The 18419-nt window shown below is 50.7% G+C and overlaps 1 protein-coding gene across 1 annotated transcript in view; it reads left to right on the plus strand.

Moving 5' to 3' along the window:
- The window catches only part of SHANK2 (SH3 and multiple ankyrin repeat domains 2), a 669064-nt gene that overhangs the window by 99536 nt on the left and 551109 nt on the right, over positions 1-18419 (plus strand). The window contains exons 4-6 of the mRNA XM_063670714.1: positions 4946-5149; positions 10609-10680; positions 13929-14037. Coding sequence (XP_063526784.1) covers positions 4946-5149; positions 10609-10680; positions 13929-14037 — 385 coding nt within the window. The remainder of the gene's footprint in view (positions 1-4945; positions 5150-10608; positions 10681-13928; positions 14038-18419) is intronic.

The following is an 18419-nucleotide window of genomic DNA, read 5'->3' on the forward strand; positions in this document are numbered from 1 at the left end:
TCATTCCCTCCCTGTAGACACTGAACTCTTTAAGGGGCAAGAGCACATCTTGGTCATCTTCATGTCCTCTCACCCACTCCTGTCCTGGTGCTGGTATAGGACCCTGTGCACAGAAGATAGAAGCTCAAAGAGAAGAGAGGTGTTTCCTCCAGCAATCCTTTAGAGGAGTTGGCCAGGGTTGGGACTTCTTACACACTGTCGTCTTTGCCATCCTTTCTGTACTATCTGTGAGTCATCTAACAAATCACTCACTCACTCAGAACATCTCTAACAAATTATAAAGGAATAGCCACCTCACAGGGCTGTGGGGAGACCAGAATCAGAAACCGTTCTCCTCAAGGAGAACTTGACATGACCAAGGCTCACATTGGTAACAGTGGGACCAGGAAGGGTCACTTAAGGCAGAAACTGTTTTGGACCATCCACCTGCTAGACTCATCACTGTTCTACCTTTGCCTCCCTCCCTCTCCTTATGCTGGGCCCTCAACCTGGAAGTCCTACCCCAGACTCGCATATCCCTCTGTGTTCCTGGGCAGCAGCCTGTGATGCACGCTCCTTACCAAGCAGCATCACTTACTCCTTCCTCTGGGTCCCCAAGGGAGCTCGTGTTAGCATGGATTTTTACTTTTCCATATTGTGTGACAGTTGAGTAGGTGTCTTTCCCCACTACAAATGGTGACCTCAGGCTGGTTTGCTTCTTATTTATTGCCTTTGTGGCTCCCACATCATCCATTCAGCCAGTGTCAGTCACCTGTACTGTGTCAGGCCTGCTCTTGGACCTGGGGTTTGCCTGATTGGACAGTGAGTCAATGATGGGTAAGTGAAGAATTGAAGGTAGGATTCATCCAAAGTGTCTTCTAACGTTGTGGGCTTGCCCAGAGCTGGTGTGAACATGTGGGCGGCTTCCATCACGTATGGAGGGAGGGGAGTTCCCTGGGAGCTGGGAATGCTCGACCTGCTGAGTTCTGCTCTCAGAGATGATGATGCTGCTGTTTTTTTTGCTGCCACAATTAGTGGCAGGTGATTCACACGTTTATGAGTTCCCGTGCCTGCCATAATGAACCACAGACTGGTGCCTTAAATCCCAGACACGTATTGTCTCACGTTCTGGAGGCTGGAAGTCCAAGGCCAAGGGGTAGGCAAGGTTGGTTCCTTCTGAGGCTTGAGGGGGAATCTGTCCCAGATTCTCTACCTCTACCCCAGCTGCTGGGGGCTTACCAGCAATCTTAGCATTGCTGGGTTTGCAGATGGGACACACCGGTCTCTGCCTTCCCATTCACATGATCGTCTTCCTGTGTGCGTGATGCTGTGTCCAGATTTTCTCACTTTTTTAAAAAAATTATACTTTAAGTTCTAGGGTACATGTGCACAATGTGCAGGTTTGTTACATATGTATACATGTGCCGTGTTGGTTTGCTGCACCCATTAACTGGTCATTTACATTAGGTATTTCTCCTAATGCTATCCCTCTCCCAATCCCCCACCACAAGACAGGCCCCCGTGTGTGATGTTCCCCACCCTGTGTCCAAGTGTTCTCATTGTTCAATTCCCACCTATGAGTGAGAATATGCAGTGTTTGGTTTTCTGTCCTTGTGATAGTTTGCTCAGAATGATGGTTTCTAGCTTCATCCATGTCACTACAAAGGACACGAACTCATCCGTTTTTATGGCTGCATAGTATTCCATGGTGTATATGTGCCACATTTTCTTAATCCAGTCTATTATTGATGGACATTTGGGTTGGTTCCAAGTCTTTGCTATTGTGAATAGTGCCACAATAAACATACGTGTGCATGTGTCTTTATAGCGGCATGATTTATAATCCTTTGGGTATATACCCAGTAATGGGGTCGCTGGGTCAAATGGTATTTCTAGTTCTAGATCCTTGAGGAATCGCCACACTGTCTTCCACAATAGTTGAACTAGTGTACACTCCCACCAACAGTGTAAAAGCGTTCCTATTTCTCCACATCCTCTCCAGCATCTGTTGTTTCCTGACTTTTTAATGATCGCCATTCTTACTGGTGTGAGATGATATCTCATTGTAGTTTTGATTGCATTTCTCTGATTGCCAGTGATGATAAGCATTTTTTCATGTGTCTGTTGGCTGCATAAATGTCTTCTTTTGAAAAGTGTCTGTTCATATCCTTTGCCCACTTTTTGATGGGGTTGTTTGATTTTTTCTTGTGAATTTGTTTAACTTCTTTGTAGAAGAAACTGGATCCCTTCCTTACACCTTATACAAAAATTAATTCAAGATGGATTAAAGACTTCAATGTTAGACCTAAAACCATAAAAACCCTAGAAGAAAACCTAGGCAGTACCATTCAGGACATAGGCATGGGCAAGGACTTCATGACTAAAACACCAAAAGCAATGGCAACAAAAGCTAAAATAGACTAGTGGGATTAAACTAAAGAGCTTCTGCATAGTAAAAGAAACTACTATCAGAGTGAACAGGCAACCTACAGAATGGGAGAAAATTTTTGCAATCTATCCATCTGACAAAGGGTTAATGTCCAGATTTACTCACTTTGTAAGGACACAGTTATTGCATTAGGGTCCACCCTGCTCCTGTATGACCTCATCTTAACTTGATTACATCTGCAAAGATCCTATTCCCAAATAAATCACATTCATAGGGTATGGGCGTTAGGACTTCAACATTTATTTAGAGGGACACAGTTCAGCCCATAACAACATGTCTTATTTATATTCCATTTGATCCTGACAGCAGCCCTGAAGTTAAGTAGTGGCTCTGATTTTCACGGGGGAATCAGAGGACTGCTGGGTGGGTGGGTTTCCCTAGGAATCAAGGTTGGTGTCTCCCACTAGGTTGCAAACCCAGGCTTTCCGACCTTTGAGCTCTTGCTCCTTCTAGATGATTCTCAAGGCGGTGCTCTTAGCATTTTCTGGAGCAGATGGTTCTTGTTTTGTGGGGTTGGCCCCCGTGCTGCACAGACATAGCATCCCCACCCTGTCCACAAATGACGGTGGACACCCATCTTTGCAATCACCTGCAGTGGCACAGAAGTCCCCTGAGAGGCGATTTGGAGCCCTGTGCTCCTCCAAGGAATTTCCCCTTGGCTGAAGCTTCTCTGCAGGTGTCAGGGAGGGAGCCATGGGCTCTGTGGATGTTGGAGCTTGAATTGGAGGGGCCCAGAAGGATTCCTGAGACTGAAGGGTGAGTAGTGAGCGGCCCCACCTGGTCACAACTGATTCAGCTTTTTTCTTGTGCCAGGAGTTTCCAGAGAGTCCTTGCTCAGCCAAGGATGGGGGAGGGTGCGGGTCTGGAAATCTTTCTGGAATAAACAACTGCCCCCACCCAGCCTCACAGCCCTGTGGGGAGATTTGAGAGCCACACATGAGCTCAGGCTTTGACATTGGAAGGGAGAAACAGGAGCTTTTGTGCACAGGGTCAGGTTTCCTGGCAGGGAGGACTCTGGCCACCCACTGAACCCAGCCTCCTGTTGGCAGTCCCAGGATCATTTTCCCAGCGATGAGGAACTTACCCTCGGGCTGTCTTGGGAAGATGATAGGGCCTTTTGCTTTCTTGGGCACAAACCCACAGAATCCTCAGAATCCTCAGATGGAGAACTGGTTTGAGTCTCATATTCAATCAAACTTCCTTTTGTTCTGAACACTTTGACAGTGACAAAGTGAATTATTGAGCTCCTGCTGACAGCTGTTCAGTAGAATATAATTTTAATTCAACAAAAATTAGAAGTCATGGGTAGAAGTGGATTTGCCTGGCCTTTGCCTTTCCTGGCTCACTGGTGAGTCTCACAGAGGGGACCTGGGAACGTGACCAAGTTGTTGTTATTTCAGTCCTCAGAGGTGCTATTATGTGTTTGAAGTGTTGTGATTGGTTTGCAGGCCCTGTTGACGCTATTTAACTTCGCAAAAATGAACTCTCGTGGCAACTGATTTGATTTTCCATCAAATCGTTTTTCCGTAATTGCTTTCCTGTGTCCTTTGGGAGAGGTGATGACGGCGTTTTTAAAGCTTTTGTGTTCAGAGTCAGCGTGGGTAGTATGAAAACTTTCTCGTCAGCGTGGTTATAAGACAAGGCTTCCACCGAATCTGAAATGCTAAAGAATGATCCATGTCAAAATTAAGTCACATTGAAATATGCGCGGGCTGTGGTTCTGAATGTGTGTTCCCCAGGAGGGCAGCAGCAGTAGCACCCTGGGATTTGTCTGAGATGTAGGTTCTCAGGTCCCACCCAGACCTACTGAATCAGACATTCTGTTAGGGAGACATAAGTGGGGTCTGTGACCTGTGTTTTTCAAACTGCTGGAGTTTGAGAAGTGCCATGCAAGTGAGAGAGGGCCCTGAGGCGACAGGTGGTCATTGATGACCAAGAAGACACTGTGAGGGCTAGAGATTTTTTTTTTTTTTGAGACAGTCTTGTCTTGTCGCCAGGCTGGAGTGCAGTGGTGCAATCTCATCTCAGTGCAACCTCTAATTCCCTGGTTCAAGCGATTCTTCTGCCTCAGCCTCCCGAGTAGCTGGGATTACAGGCACGCACCACCATGCCCAGCAAATTTTTGTATTTTTAGCAGAGATGGGGTTTCGCCATGTTGGCTAGGATGGTCTCGATCTCCTGACCTCGTGATCTGCTTGCCTCGGCCTCCCAAAGTGCTGGGATGACAGGCGTGAGCGGCCGGACCCGGCCAGTGCTGGAGATTTGAGTCCATGGTGAGATCAAGGCCAAAGAGACCAATGCCTCGGTCTTTCCTTTTTCCCTTTTATATTTACCGAATGTCTGTGTCCCAGCAACCAGTAGGCTTTATTTTTCATCGTGAAAAGCCGTGGGTTCACTGCTCAGAGGAAGTGTCGGGAAGGGGTGGAAGCAGCTTTGCCTCTCTGACCACGCGCCCCACGTGGGTGACTCAGGTACCGTCCTCTGTCACTCATCAGCTGTCTTTGTCCTTCCTGGCAGAAATGCATTCGATTTAACCCAGACGCCACGGTGTGGGTTGCAAAGCAGCGGATCCTGTGTACGTTAACCCAGAGTTTGAAAGATGTCCTGAACTACGGCCTGTTCCAGCCGGCCAGTAACGGGCGCGACGGCAAGTTCCTGGATGAGGAGCGGCTCCTGCGCGAGTACCCACAGCCCGTGGGCGAGGGCGTTCCTTCCCTGGAGGTATATTTCAGCCCACGGTGCATGGACTGTGGTTGTGTCACAGCCTGGATGCCGTAGTGGGTGGGGGAGACACGGTGGTGGGGTGAGACCAATCCCATTTGCATTGGGAAATTCTCCCCACATTTAAAAATCAGTCTGGGGTCTTGAGGTTTGATATGGTTTGGCTCTGTGTCCCCACCAAAATCTCACCTCTAATTGTAATCCCCACATATTGAGGGAGGGACCTGTAATCCCCATGTACTGAGCGGGGGAGGTGATTGGATCACAGCGGTTTCCCATGCTGTTCTCATGATAGTAAGTGAGTTCTCACTAGATCTGATGGTTTTATTATAAGTGTCTGGAAGTTCCTTCTTTGCTGTTCTCTCTCCTGCTGCCTTGTGAAGAAGGTGCTTGCTTTCCCATCACCTTCCACTGTGACTGTAATGTTCCTGAGGCCTCCGCAGCCATATGGAACTGTGAGTCAATTAAACCTCTTTCCTTTATAAATTACCCAGTCTCAGGTATTTCTTTATAGCAGTGTGAAAATGGACTAATAAAAGGTTGCATCTGATTTTGCCATGAATCTCACACTGTTGTACAACTTTTATACATTTTTTTTTCACTACAGATTCAAAGAATCCCTGGAGAGAAATCTTGCTGTGAATAATAAACCATGGGTCTGATTCAGGCTTTCATAACCAGGACCGTGGGCCCTGGGCATGGAGAACGGGGCTCCCTCCCCATGCTTCTCTGAGGGGTTTTACATTTTTCCCTCCCAGCGCCTAATGGGTGGTGTATTTTCCTTCTCCACCTCTCCAGACACCAGCTGGATGTCAAGAATTAATTCAATTCTGACACTAACTACAAGTTTAAGGGCGCAGTCCCAGAAGACTGCCCTCCATAAACATCAAGTCCCCAGGCCACCCACACTTCTGTCCCATTTGGCTGTGAACTAGGGGTTCCCACCACCCCCTTTTGGGGTTCGATCACTTGCTGGAGCAGCTCAGAGAACCTAAGAAGGCATTTTAACTACTACCCCCGGCTTATTACAAAGTATACAAATGCATAGCTGATGAAGAGGTGCACTGAGCGATGTCAGGAGGGCCCAGCATGCAGGAGCTTCCGTCCCTGTGGAGTTGGGGGTGCACCACCCTCCCAGCACGTGGATGTGTTTGCCGGCTCAGAAGCCCCCAGGCCCCATTGTTGAGGGATTTTTATGGAAGTTTCGTTACATAGGATGAAATCACTGACCATGGTGATTGGACTCCATCCTGCCGGTCAGCAGAGAGACTGGGAGTCCTGACCCTAGAGTCATGATCTGATCCTTCCGGCCACCAGCCCCCATCCTGGAAGCTACCTGGGAGTTGAGAGTCATCTCATTAGTGCTCCAGAGATACTCTTATCACTGAGGACATTCCAAGGGTTTTAGGAACTCTGCCAGGAGTCAGGCACAAAGAAGGAATTTTTAAATTACATCATATTCCTCGCAATAGTCTGTTCTTTCATTGCTATAAAGAAACAACTGGCTGGGTGAGGTGGCTCATGCCTTTAATCCCAGCACTTTGGGAGGCCGAGGCAGATGGATCACCGGAGATCAGGAGTTCGAGATTAGCCTGGCCAACATGGTGAAACCCCGTCTCTACTAAAAATACAAAAATTAGCTGGGTGTGGTCCTGTGTGCCTGTAATCCCAGCTACTCGGGAGGCTGAGGCGGGAGAATTGCTTGAACCCTGGAGGTGGAGGTTGCAGTGAGCCAAGATGGTGCCATTGCACTCCAGCCTGGGCAACAAGAGTGAAACTCTGTCTAAAACAACAACTACAAAAAAAAAAAAACCTGAGGCCGGCTAAGAGAAAAGAGGTTTAATTGGCCCACGGTTCTGCAGGCTGTACAGAAAGCGTGGTGCCGGCATTGTCTCAGCATCGAGGCCTCAGGGAGCTTGTTCTCATGACAGAAGGCAAAGCAAGAGCAGGCATTAGGCAGCAAGAGGGGGTGCGAGAGTGAGCAGGGGAGGAGGAGTTCCTGGCTCCCCTGTGAACTAACAGAGCGAGAATTGACTCACTACCATGGGGAGGGCTCCAGGCCATTCAGGAGGGATCCGCCCCAGGACCCAAAGACCTCCCACCTGGCCCCACCTCCAACACCGGGGATCACATTTGAACATGAGGTTTGGAGAGGACACACATTCAAACCATACCATTCTCCAATTCATCTCTGAGTCGTTGGGTAGCAGGGCGGCTGTGACCATCCAGCTGTTCTCAACAGCACAGCTTCACTTCTGCTTCCTGCCCGGGTGACCGAGGCTCTTTGAGCTGCTGTCAACAGCTACAAGCTCCTGGGCCTCCCTCCAGAAGTGGCTGATCTATAAGACGGGGCAGCCCTACGCATTTCCACGCAATGCACGACCCGTCCCTGCCTGTCTGACCCAGGCTTGCTACGCCCCAAGTTTACAGGCATTGTTTCCTGCAGTGTATATGTGTTGGGTTACATCAGTTAAGAGAAGCCAAAAACGGATCATTTCTACTCCTGCAAACATGTTGGCATCATTCAGTGATTGCACTGACTTTAGCTTAGTCAACAGCAAGAGGCTGCACGTGTGTATTTGCAGCTGGCACTTGAGCAACCTAAGTGAGTTCTCTACTCAGTGACTAGAGATTCCTCTGAAGCCCGAGATGTCATGGACGCCCACCCAGGGCTAAGGTGATGCCGCATCTGCACGTTTCTCTGTTCTGTTGTGACGCTGACGCTGAGGTTATTGGGATCCCCAGTGTGGACCATGTGTCAGATTCAGGGGAGGGGTTCTGGTGGAGAAAAAGATGAGATGCCACTTGGAAGTTGTGTGATTTAGAGCAAATCACTCAGCTGTCCTGGCCTCAGTTTGCTTATCTGTAATATGGGTATCCATTGGGAAAAAAAATTGTCATTGAGGGCCAACTAAGGACCAGACACTTTTCTGGCACAGAAAAGTCAAGGTTCTGATCCCACGGACCAGTGGGAGGTGATGGACCAGGAAGAGTAAATCCACGCAGTTCATTTCAGGGGCTGATCATTTCCATAACGGCAGGAAAACTGGGCAAGAAGACCAGAGAATTTGGTAGTCTCCTCTACATCTGGCCCCAGTACCTGCAGCTGTGCAACCTCGAGCCAGCCACCCATGCTCTCTCAGCCCCAGATTCCCGGTCATGACATTGAATGTTAGTAGTGATATCTGGGCGTGGTTGTGAGGCCCAGAGGAAGTGTTCATGGAGCAGTGTGTGCGTTGTGAGCCTGGCCATCCACAAGTCCCCAAATTGACTTTGCAGCTGCTGCTCTGGTTTCATTGTCATGAAATTGTTGCTGATACTTTGTTTTTTGTTTTGTTTTGTTTTTGAGACCGAGTCTCGCTCTGTCACCCAGGCTGGAGTGCAGTGGTGTGATCTCAGCTCACTGCAGCCTCTACCTCCTGGGTTCAAGCGATTCTTTTGCCTCAGCCTCCTGAATAGCTAGGATTACAGGTGCCCACCACCACGCCTGGCTAATTTTTGCATTTTTAGTAGAGATGGGTTTCACCATGTTGGCCAGGCTGGTCTCAAACTCCTGGCCTCAGGTTGATCCACCTGCCGCGGCCTCCCAAAGTGCTGGGATTACAGGCGTGAGCCACCATGCCTGGCCAAAATTGTTGCCGATACTTAGGTTTATTCATCTCCTTTGCATGACCCACTGCAAAGGCTGAGATTGGCTCAGGGATTGACACATTAGGGGCGGGCATCAGTCTGGGCTCTTTGCCTCAGATAATTTCAGCACAATATGGTGGACTGCTTATGAAATGTTGGAGAAATAGCAAGAAAAAGGGTCTGTGGTCCTGAGCCGGTGTCCTCTGTAGCCACGGGCTATAAATGTTTATGACTCTGGAATAAACACTCTACCCTTGAGTACTTTATCCTCCTGCCCAGAGATGCTATGGGCCCTAGCAGATTGTTTTATATCTGGAAAGGGGCCCTGTGGAATTGAATTCCCTGAGACTTTTAAGCTTAGCCACATGATCGTGAGCCTGAGAAGGCACCTGGCATCATTCTCAGTGGCTTCTGAAATCTGGACCAGAGGTGTGATTGGTCCCAGGGCATGGCCGCACAGAACCTGCTGTCCTGGAATCTAGAATCAGAGGTGGAAATTCTAAAATGGGCCTGTAGCTCCTCCTGCCTGCTCTGTTCTGGGAAATGAATGGGTGCCCTTCTGACCAGCGCACTTTGTCCCCAAACTCTGTGCAGCCTGCACTTCACAGAACTTTCTGATTTCACAGCTGGTTTATTTTGGCACTTGAAAACAAAACCCTACAAGTATCAGTCTGTGCACAAGAATTTTGTCTTTTGTCAAATAGCCATTTTGTTTGGCGTGGTGGAGAAAGGAGACTGGGGTTGTTTATTTGGAAGCTTTTCTGTGAGATGCGACTTTCAGTTTCAGGATGAGCTCACCTGCCGCCTGCCCCGCACCGTCATTTTACCCAGGGGCAGTTTTTGCTGGCTCTGAGCACATGTGTAACTGTGCAGGGTGAGGGCATCAAGGGCAGTAAGGAGGGAGAGATAAAGTGGACTTGTCTAGTGCCAGGTCTGTGCCAGGAAGCTCACATCCAGTGCTCAGGCCACTCTGGGAGGTGGGTGCTATTATCCCCATGGGGCAGATAAGGAGACTGAGGTGAGATGGGAAAGTGCCTAGCCCTGAGTTAACTCTGTGAGTTGAGAGCATTAGGGCTGGGATTGGAACAGAGGTCCCAGCTCCAAACTCCAGTGACTCCTAAATGCTCAGCGTCCTTCCCAGACCTTCTGCAGCATCTCCAGCTGGGCGGGGGGCTGGGGGAGGGAGGAGGTATTTTAGAGATCCACCAAGCCCGCTCCGACAATGTTGCTTACTCCCTACATCCGAGGAAGACATGCTCCTCGGTCCATGCAGTGATGTAATTTCCAGTTCAAAGGAGGCGCTGCTGTTTGGAGGGGAAAACAGTGGCTTCAGCGATCTGGGCAGAGGTTGCAGGAGTACAGGAGGTGGGGCCTTTCCCAGGCCAAGCTTCTAGGGTGTGTTTTAACAAAGGTGGACAATGTAGGGGAAAAACCTGGTGTTTGAAGCAGCATCCTCATTTACCAAACATGCCTTGCCAAGGGCTGATCCATTCCTCCGGGAGGAACCGTAACCACTCAGTTAGCTGGGGAGCTGATCACCGGGTGGGAGACCTCCCAGCTTCTCACCTGCAGGATCTTCCCTTCCCCTTGCTCCTGTTTCTTTATATGGCTTTTTAGCTAAACTGCTGCAGAATCTTGGCAAAAGTGACGCTTAGGATGTTGTAGGCTCTGGGGTGCAAATACCAGTCATTTATTTAAAACTAGAAGAGTTTGCTGTGGGGTTCCCTGTCTTCTGTGACATAGCCAAGGAAAAGGCCTGTTTTCCCTCTGAACAACTATGCGAAGTATTGACTTGTTTTCTCTTTTTTTTTTTTTGTTTTCTGTGCCAGTTTCGATACAAGAAGCGGGTGTATAAACAAGCCAATCTCGATGAGAAACAGTTGGCCAAGCTCCACACGAAGGTATGCAAGGAACGGGCTGTTATTTATGCGTTACGCGGGCGGCGTCCTCCTTGTTATCTTGTTGTGTTATCTTTAGATGCTCCTCTTCCAGGGACACCTGCTGTGTACCTGGCGTGGCGTGTGGCCGGGCTGGGATGTACAGGCAGACTGGCTCTCACGGTGCACACTGCGGAGACCCTCCTGGGAGGCAGCAGGGGCTGCTCGGTGTGGCCATGGGTGCTCGGGGAAGGGGGGCAGATCCCACTGACTGCTCCAGGAAGGTTCAAAAGCGGCGGCTCTGAAGAGAGTGGGATCTGGACACCCGGCGTGGTGGAGGGAAGAGGGTCCATGCCGAGCCCCTATTAGTGTTCTGCTGTTGTTGCTTCAGGAAAAACCTTCTTAAAGTTCTGTTGACATAAACTGCAGTGAAGTTAGACTGCAGGTGAGCAGCAGGGGCGTTGCACGGAGTGTTCAGAACCTGGCGGAATGCACTGTGCCTTGAGCTCAGAGTCCCAGATACGACATCCACACCATGAACACCCTGCTGTCTTTCAGGGTAGTGTGCGAGTCGAGGAGGAGGTGTGGAGGGGGGGCTGAGGCATAGGGTGTGTGGGTGGAGCACTTTGCTTAACTGACAGGAGGACGAATCTGTAATACCCATGAGGCTTTTGTCCCGGCCCCTGGCCCCTGGTGCTGTTCCTAAGGAGAGCCCAATAGCACTCCCTGCAGAGCATGGGGTGGAGAGTCCGGGCAGCTGCCTGAAGCCCTTCCCTTTGAGGGCCCTGATGCTCTCCAGGTGAGCTCCCCTGCAGCTGCGAGCTCACCAATGGCTTTCTCAGCCAGCAGGATCCTCTCAGTTTTTGTTTTGCTGCCCCTCCTTATATCAGATGCATGCAAGGATTCTTTTTTGTTTGTTTGTTTGAGACAGAGTTTTGCTGTGTTGCTCAGGCTGCAGCACAATGGCATAATCTTGGCTCACTGCAACCTCCGCCTCCTGGGTTCAAGTGATCCTTCTGCCTCGGCCTCCCGAGTAGTTGGGATTACAGGCACGCACCACCATGCCTGGCTAATTTTGTATTTTTAGTAGAGATGGGGTTTTGCCATGTTGGCCAGGCTGGTCTCAAACTCCTGGCTTTAGGTGTTCCATCCGCCTCAGCCTCCCAAAGTGCTGGGATTACAGACGTGAGCCACTGTGCCCGGCAGGATTCTTACTGTGCTCACTGAGTTCTAATCTGTCATTATCATTATTGATTTTTGTGCTCAAGTTGTCCAGATGTGGCTGGCAATTGCCCTTCCTCTGGTGTTCTGCCGTGTGGTGCGTCCCCACCATCCTTGACACACCAGCCACCTTCTGGCACAAGATGCTCTGGGCTCTTCCTATACTTCCCCTGCCTCTGCCCTGGAATTTGCCTGGAAAGCAGTATTTAGACGGCAAGATCTGGGTGCTTCTGGGTTTTGGCTTTTGTTTTTTATCACCCTTTGATGTACAGATAAAAATGTATTTGTGAATTTTAAAAATGCTGATTTGTAAATAGCAATGCAGGTTTTCAGTGACACCACGTGTAGGTCATGTGTTTGAGGGCATCTGGTCAGTTCTAGTTCTGAAACATACAAAAAATGGGCAGGTGGAAATCCCGCCCGTGCCAGGAGGCTGAAGGGCCCAGGAACCTGCTGTGTCAGAAGCCACCTTTGTCTCCCTTCTGTGTGTTTTGATAGAGGTACGGAGTAGGGGCAAAGAATTAGGCTGGTGAGGAGTGTTAGACGCAGCAGGCGGAGGGGTGCCAAGTCCGGCAGTCCTGCTCAGACAGCCCTGGCTGGCTGTGGATGGGCAGAGAATCATGGCTTTTCTTACAGTGAGGCTGGCAGAGGCTGGGAAAGTTCCCACCCCATCAGGTTGAGCTGCAGACCATCGTGACCTCACAGGAAATGGGTCCCGCGCTTCACCTTGAGCCACTTGGGGACCAGGCATCGCTATTTCTGCCTGTGTGGCCACGGGGTTCACCAAAAAGTGGGTTAAGTACCAATCCACGGGCCTCACTCCCTGGGGATGGAGGCGGGAAGTGGGCCCTGGAAACTGGAGATTTGAAAAGTGCTCAGCGGCCCAGCTGTCTCTTCCGAAAGCAAAGGAACATCCGTAGCTCTCAGCAAAGTGTCTAAGGCCATTTACGCTGCTTTTATGAAATACGTTGGGTAACTTATAAACAACAAAAGTGTGTCTCTCACCATTCTGGAGGCTGCAAGTCTGAGATCATGGCATCGGCAGGTTCAGCATCTGGCAAAGGCCCAGTTCCTGGTTTGGATAGCCATCGTCTTGCTGCGTCTTCACGTGGAGGAAGGGGCGAGGGAGCTCTCTGGGACCTCTTTTGCAGGGACACTAATCCCATTCACGAGGGCTTCACCCTCCTGACTTCGTCACCTCCCAAAGGCCTCACCTCTCAATACTATTACATTGGAGATTATTCAACTTACGAATTTTGCGGGGACACACACATTAAGTCCGTAGCACTAGGATGGTGAACAGTGAGGGGATTTTAAACATTCATCCAGGACAGGCTGATTGTACTTGCCACATGCCAGACACTGTGCTCAGCCTGTGATTCCAAAAGCCTCAGCTCCAGGAGCCTCAGGGCTTGCAGTGCACCCTGGTGAGGGTGGGTCTCCCGAGTGCACCAGTCAGGAACTTTCCCAGAGCCTGGAAAGACATTTGTTTTTCTTTTTTGAGACAGGTCTTGCTCTGTTGCCCAGGCTGGAGTGCAGAGGCATGAACACAGCTCACTGCAGTCTCGGCTCAGGTGATCCTCCTGCCTCAGCCTCCCGAGTAGCTGGAATCACGTGTGCCACCACGTCTGGCTAATTTTTTTGTTTGTTTGTTTGTTTGTTTGAGATGGAGTCTTGCTCTGTCGCCCAGGCTGGAGTGCAGTGGCGCGATCTCGGCTCACTGCAAGCTCTGCCTCCCGGATTCACACCATTCTCCTGCCTCAACCTCCCGAGTAGCTGGGATGACAGGCGCCCGCCACCATGCCCGGCTAATTTTTTGTATATTTAGTAGAGATGGGGTTTCACCTTGTTAGCCAGGATGGTCTCAATCTCCTGACCTCGTGATCCACCCGCCTCAGCCTCGCAAAGTGCTGGGATTACAGGCATGAGCCACCGTGCCCAGCCATGTCTGGCTAATTTTTCTATTTTTTGTAGAGACGGGGTCTCACTTTGTTGCTCAGGTTGGGACATTTCTTATCAAGATGTTTGAATTGTATTGTTTTTCCTTCTAGACCAATCTGAAGAAATGCATGGATCACATTCAGCATCGCTCGGTGGAGAAGATCACCAAGATGCTGGACCGAGGCCTGGATCCCAATTTCCATGACCTGGAGACTGGAGGTGGGCACTTGCTAGAGGAGACCTTACCAGGCTTTACGGAAGCATAGAAAAGGCCAGCCCGCTGCTCAGGCTACCCATGAATAACGCTGCAGTTACGTTTTACTTGGTTTTGCTTGGTGTTTAAAGGTGCATTCTCATTCTCCTCTGGCTTCTCAGAAGGGGCTGAGCCCGTCTTGTCCATGGGGCACCCCCAGCATCTTGCACGGGGCCTGGAGCATGGTAGGTGCTCGGTGCAGAATTGTTGAGGAAGTGAATGAGTGAATGAATGAGCAGATGACACGCATGTGTTGTGCTAGCCTTGCGCACACGGATCTTTGCAGACATGTATGTCTGTAAAGGTGGAGGATGTGTGTTTCTACCTCCCGCTGGGCACGGGCAGCCCAACAGATGGGCATCTGCATGCACGCATCTTATTCCTCTGCTGGAAACCACATTCCTCATGAGTGCGGGCCTCTGGGCATCAGTCGGGAAAGACGGCCCAGGCCCTTGGTGGTTCCATGAGTGTGTGAGTCTTTGCAGCGCGGCCATCCTATATATCATAGGGTTCAGTGGCAGCCCCCGCCTCCACTCAGTGTCAATAGCAACCCCTAGTTGTGACAACCAACAGTGTCTCCAGACATCACCTACTGTCCCTGGGTGTGGGCACTGTCACCCCAGGTGACAGTCTGTTGCCAGCACAGCACCAGCTGGAGTTGGCAGGCAGAGGTTAGGTCCTATTGGAGAACCAAGAGTGGTGGAGGTGAGGGTCTCCATGCAACTCAGAGTATGCCCCCTCAAGTGGGCTGTCCTGGGCTGGGAATACTCCTCCTGGACTCCCTCCCCTCTTGTCTTGAGTGTGCCAGCCCTGCTTCTGGCCCCTGCATGGTGTAGTGCCATCATCACATACTGGTGTCACACCTCAAAAATATAAAATACACAACAAATGTGTTTGTCAACCGAAGAATGCCACTTTCTCATCATTTGTGGGAGCCCCCTCAGACCTCTGAACGCTGGGGGGGCCCCGCTGGGTGTGGATCCAGCTTGCACAGCTCTACCTGAGCACTGCCGGGGGACTGTCCTTGCCTTTTAGCAATTGTCTGTGTCCCTTAGGCTTCACTGTGAGCAGCAGGAGAAGCCGGCACGGGCTTGTGGCTGCTGGTAGCTTTGATGCCTGTGACATCAGGAGGCAGGACTGCATGAGCGTGGCTCAGAGGAGACAAAGTGCCCCCGGGGGTAGGGGGAGAGAAGGAAGATGAGTGCCTGGCTACAGCTGAGCAGCCCCAGGCCCTGCGCCGATCCTCCATGAGGCAGGGAAACCTGGGGGTCTGCTTGCAGGGCAGTGACGTGGACAAGGCTGGGCTTCTGCTGGAGGTCTGGGCAGTTTCAGCTGGTGGCATGGAGCAGGAGGCTGGGTTGGGCTTGTGTTGGTAGGAACATCTGGAGAGGAGGAGAAGGGAAGGGAGTGATGGGGACAAGGGCATGTTGTGGGCAGGGGTGGGTAGCAGGGCATCTGGAGGGTGGGTGGGCAGCTGCAGTGGCCCTCAGCTGTGGGGCAGGCAGTGGGAGGAGAGGAGCTGAGCTGGGAAGCAGAGAGGCCTGAGCTCAGGCATGGTGGTGCGATGGAGGGCGTGCAGGTCTGCAGGAGGCTTGGGAGGGTCCCGGCCGACCATCTTTCCCTGACATGGATGCGTCTCGTGCTGCGCTGATGTGGCAGCGTCTCTTCAATGATGGCCCCTGTGCCAGCTCCCGGCTCTGTGAGGGCATGAGCCCTTTCCATCTGAGGCTGTGAAAGTAAATGGACCCAGGTGCTCCTGAGCATGACCTTAAGCCTTGGGGCACATCCACGGGCAGCCTTCTTCCTGAGCTGCTGACCCAGATTCTCCCTGGAGGCAGCCTTTGGCCGTGGCTCTCACCACCCTGGCAGAGCCGCTTATGTCTTCATCTTGGCCTCGTCCAGGGCTGTTTCTGATGCTGCTGCAGGGGACTGGGCAGCGTGGCTCTCTGTCTCGCCTTGGCCTGGCCAGCAGTAGAAGGAGGCTGGGCGTCCCCTCTGAGCTGCTCTGCACCTCTCTTCCTGATGTGCCCCCTGTAATTGGCCCCTGTCCTAAGCCAGGCCTCCCCCTGGCTTCCTTCACCAGACTGTTAATGTCTCGACTTTAAGGGTTCTGAGATGACTGTTATTCCAGAATAGACTCTCAATTCACTGCTAAAAACACATCAGTGCAGACTCTGAAACAGGTAAGCAGCAATTTCTCTGGGTCCTGCCTGGAGTTAAAACTGCTGCCACTCGAATCCTGGATTAGGCTGGTGCCAAAGCAAAAAGTTCATAGTTGTTGTGAGCCGTTGTGGAGCAGCATAATTAAAGAAGGAGAAAGACCTGACCACTTTCCCTGGAACTGAGTAGAAACAGCTCAGGAGCCTGATCTGTGGAGACAGTAGCACGGAGTTACCTTTCGAACGTTCTGAAATATTCCCACGATAACAAGCCCCTGGGCTGGTTTACTGATGACAAAGACCAAACCCAGAGAAGACACAGGAACCCCTGCTGTCATCAGTTCCCCGATAAGTGGCTCCTGGGAAAGAGCACATAGTTAAGGACAGGCGTTCTAGGGTCTGCAGCAAAGGCAGAGATTCGCAGGGTCAGGGCCTGGGACAGGGCCCCGGTGGGTCTGGTGCTCAAGGGCAGAATGTGTGCATGCTTCCTTATGGGACACTTCCCTGCGTCACCCAGGGAGATGGTGACCACACATAGAGGTTGGGGGTTTATTTTGTTTTGGTTTTGGCCTTGACAGAAATCATTACTCCTCCCCATCCCCCTCCCCCTCCCCTTCCCTTCCCCTTCCCTTCCCTTCCCCTTCCCTTCCCTTCCCCTTCCCTTCCCTTCCACCCCACCTTTCCTTTTTTTTTGAGGCAGGGTCTCCCTCTGTTACCAAGGCTGGAGTGTAGTGATGCAATCTCAGCTCACTGCAGCCTTGACCTCCCAGGTTCAAGTGATCCCCCCACCTCAGCCCCTCAAGTAGCTAGGACTACAGGCATGTGCCACCACACCAAGCTATGTTTTATAGAGACGGGATTTTGCCATGTTACCCAGGTGGGTCTCAAACTCCTGAGCTCAAGTGATCACCAGCCTCGGCCTTCCAAAGTTCATGCCACCGCGCCTGGCCTCTCCCCTCCCCTTCCCTCTCCTTCCTTCTTCTTGAGACAGGGTCTCACTCTGTCACCCAGTCTGGCACGATCACAGCTCACTGCAGCCTTGACCTGAACTCAGTTGATCTTCCCACCTCAGCCTCTTGAATAGCTGGGACTACAGGCACGTGCCACCATACTTGGAATTCTGCCGCTGGAATTCTGGATTAGGCCAGTACCAAAGCAGAAAGTCCATAGTTGTTGTGAGCCGTTGTGAAGCAGCATAATTAAAGGAGAAAGACCTGACCATGTTTCCCAGAACTGAGTAGAAACGGCTTGGGAGCCTGATCCGTGGAGACGGTAGCACAGTTACCTTATGAATGTTCTGAAATATTCTCATGACGACAAGCCTCTGGGCTAATTTTTGTGTTTTTTGTAGAGATGGGGGTCTCCCTATGTGACCTAGGCTGGTCTTAAACTCCTGGGCTCAAGCAGTCCTCCCGCCTCAGCCTCCTGAAGTGTTTGGATTACAGGCGTGAGCCACTGAGCCCAGCCTCTTATTTTCAATCTTAAAATTTAAAGCAGAATTATGGAATCAGTTCTCTCCTGGTTGTTGCCAAATGGCAATTTTATGAACCAGTTTTTCTTCTTATAGTAGCTGATATGTCTCTATAAAGCAGAACTTCCTCTTCCCTTGCCTCCCTTTTGTGAAATGAGCAGAGCTGATTTTTTAGAGCAGTTTTAGGCTGACAGAAAATTGAATAGAAGTTCTGTGAGTTACCGTATTGACCCCTCCCCCAGTTTCCCATTAGTCATATCTTGCTTTAGCGTAGGACATGTTACAATCAGTGAACCAAGAGTGATCCTAAAGTCCAAGCTTACATGAGGGTTCACGCTTGGAGTCGTACACAATAGTGATCCTTAAGTCCAGAGCTTACATGAGGGTTTACGCTTGGAGTTGTACCCAACAGTGATCTTAAAGTCCAAGCTTACATGAGGGTTCACGCCTGGTGTCGTACCCAGTAGTGATCCTCAAGTCCAGAGCTTACACGAGGTTTCATGCTTGGAGTCGTACCCAATAGTGATCCTCAAGTCCAGAGCTTACATGAAGGTTCACCCTTAGTGTTGTGCCCAAGAGTGATCCTAAAGTCCAGAGCTTACACAAGGGTTTATGCTTGTAGTTGTACCCAACAGTGATCCTAAAGTCCAAGCTTACATGAGGGTTTATGCTTGGTGTTGCACCCAATAGTGATCCTAAAGTCAGAGCTTACATGAGG

This window comes from Pongo pygmaeus, chromosome 9 (assembly GCF_028885625.2).
Source record: "Pongo pygmaeus isolate AG05252 chromosome 9, NHGRI_mPonPyg2-v2.0_pri, whole genome shotgun sequence".
NCBI lineage: Eukaryota > Metazoa > Chordata > Mammalia > Primates > Hominidae > Pongo > Pongo pygmaeus.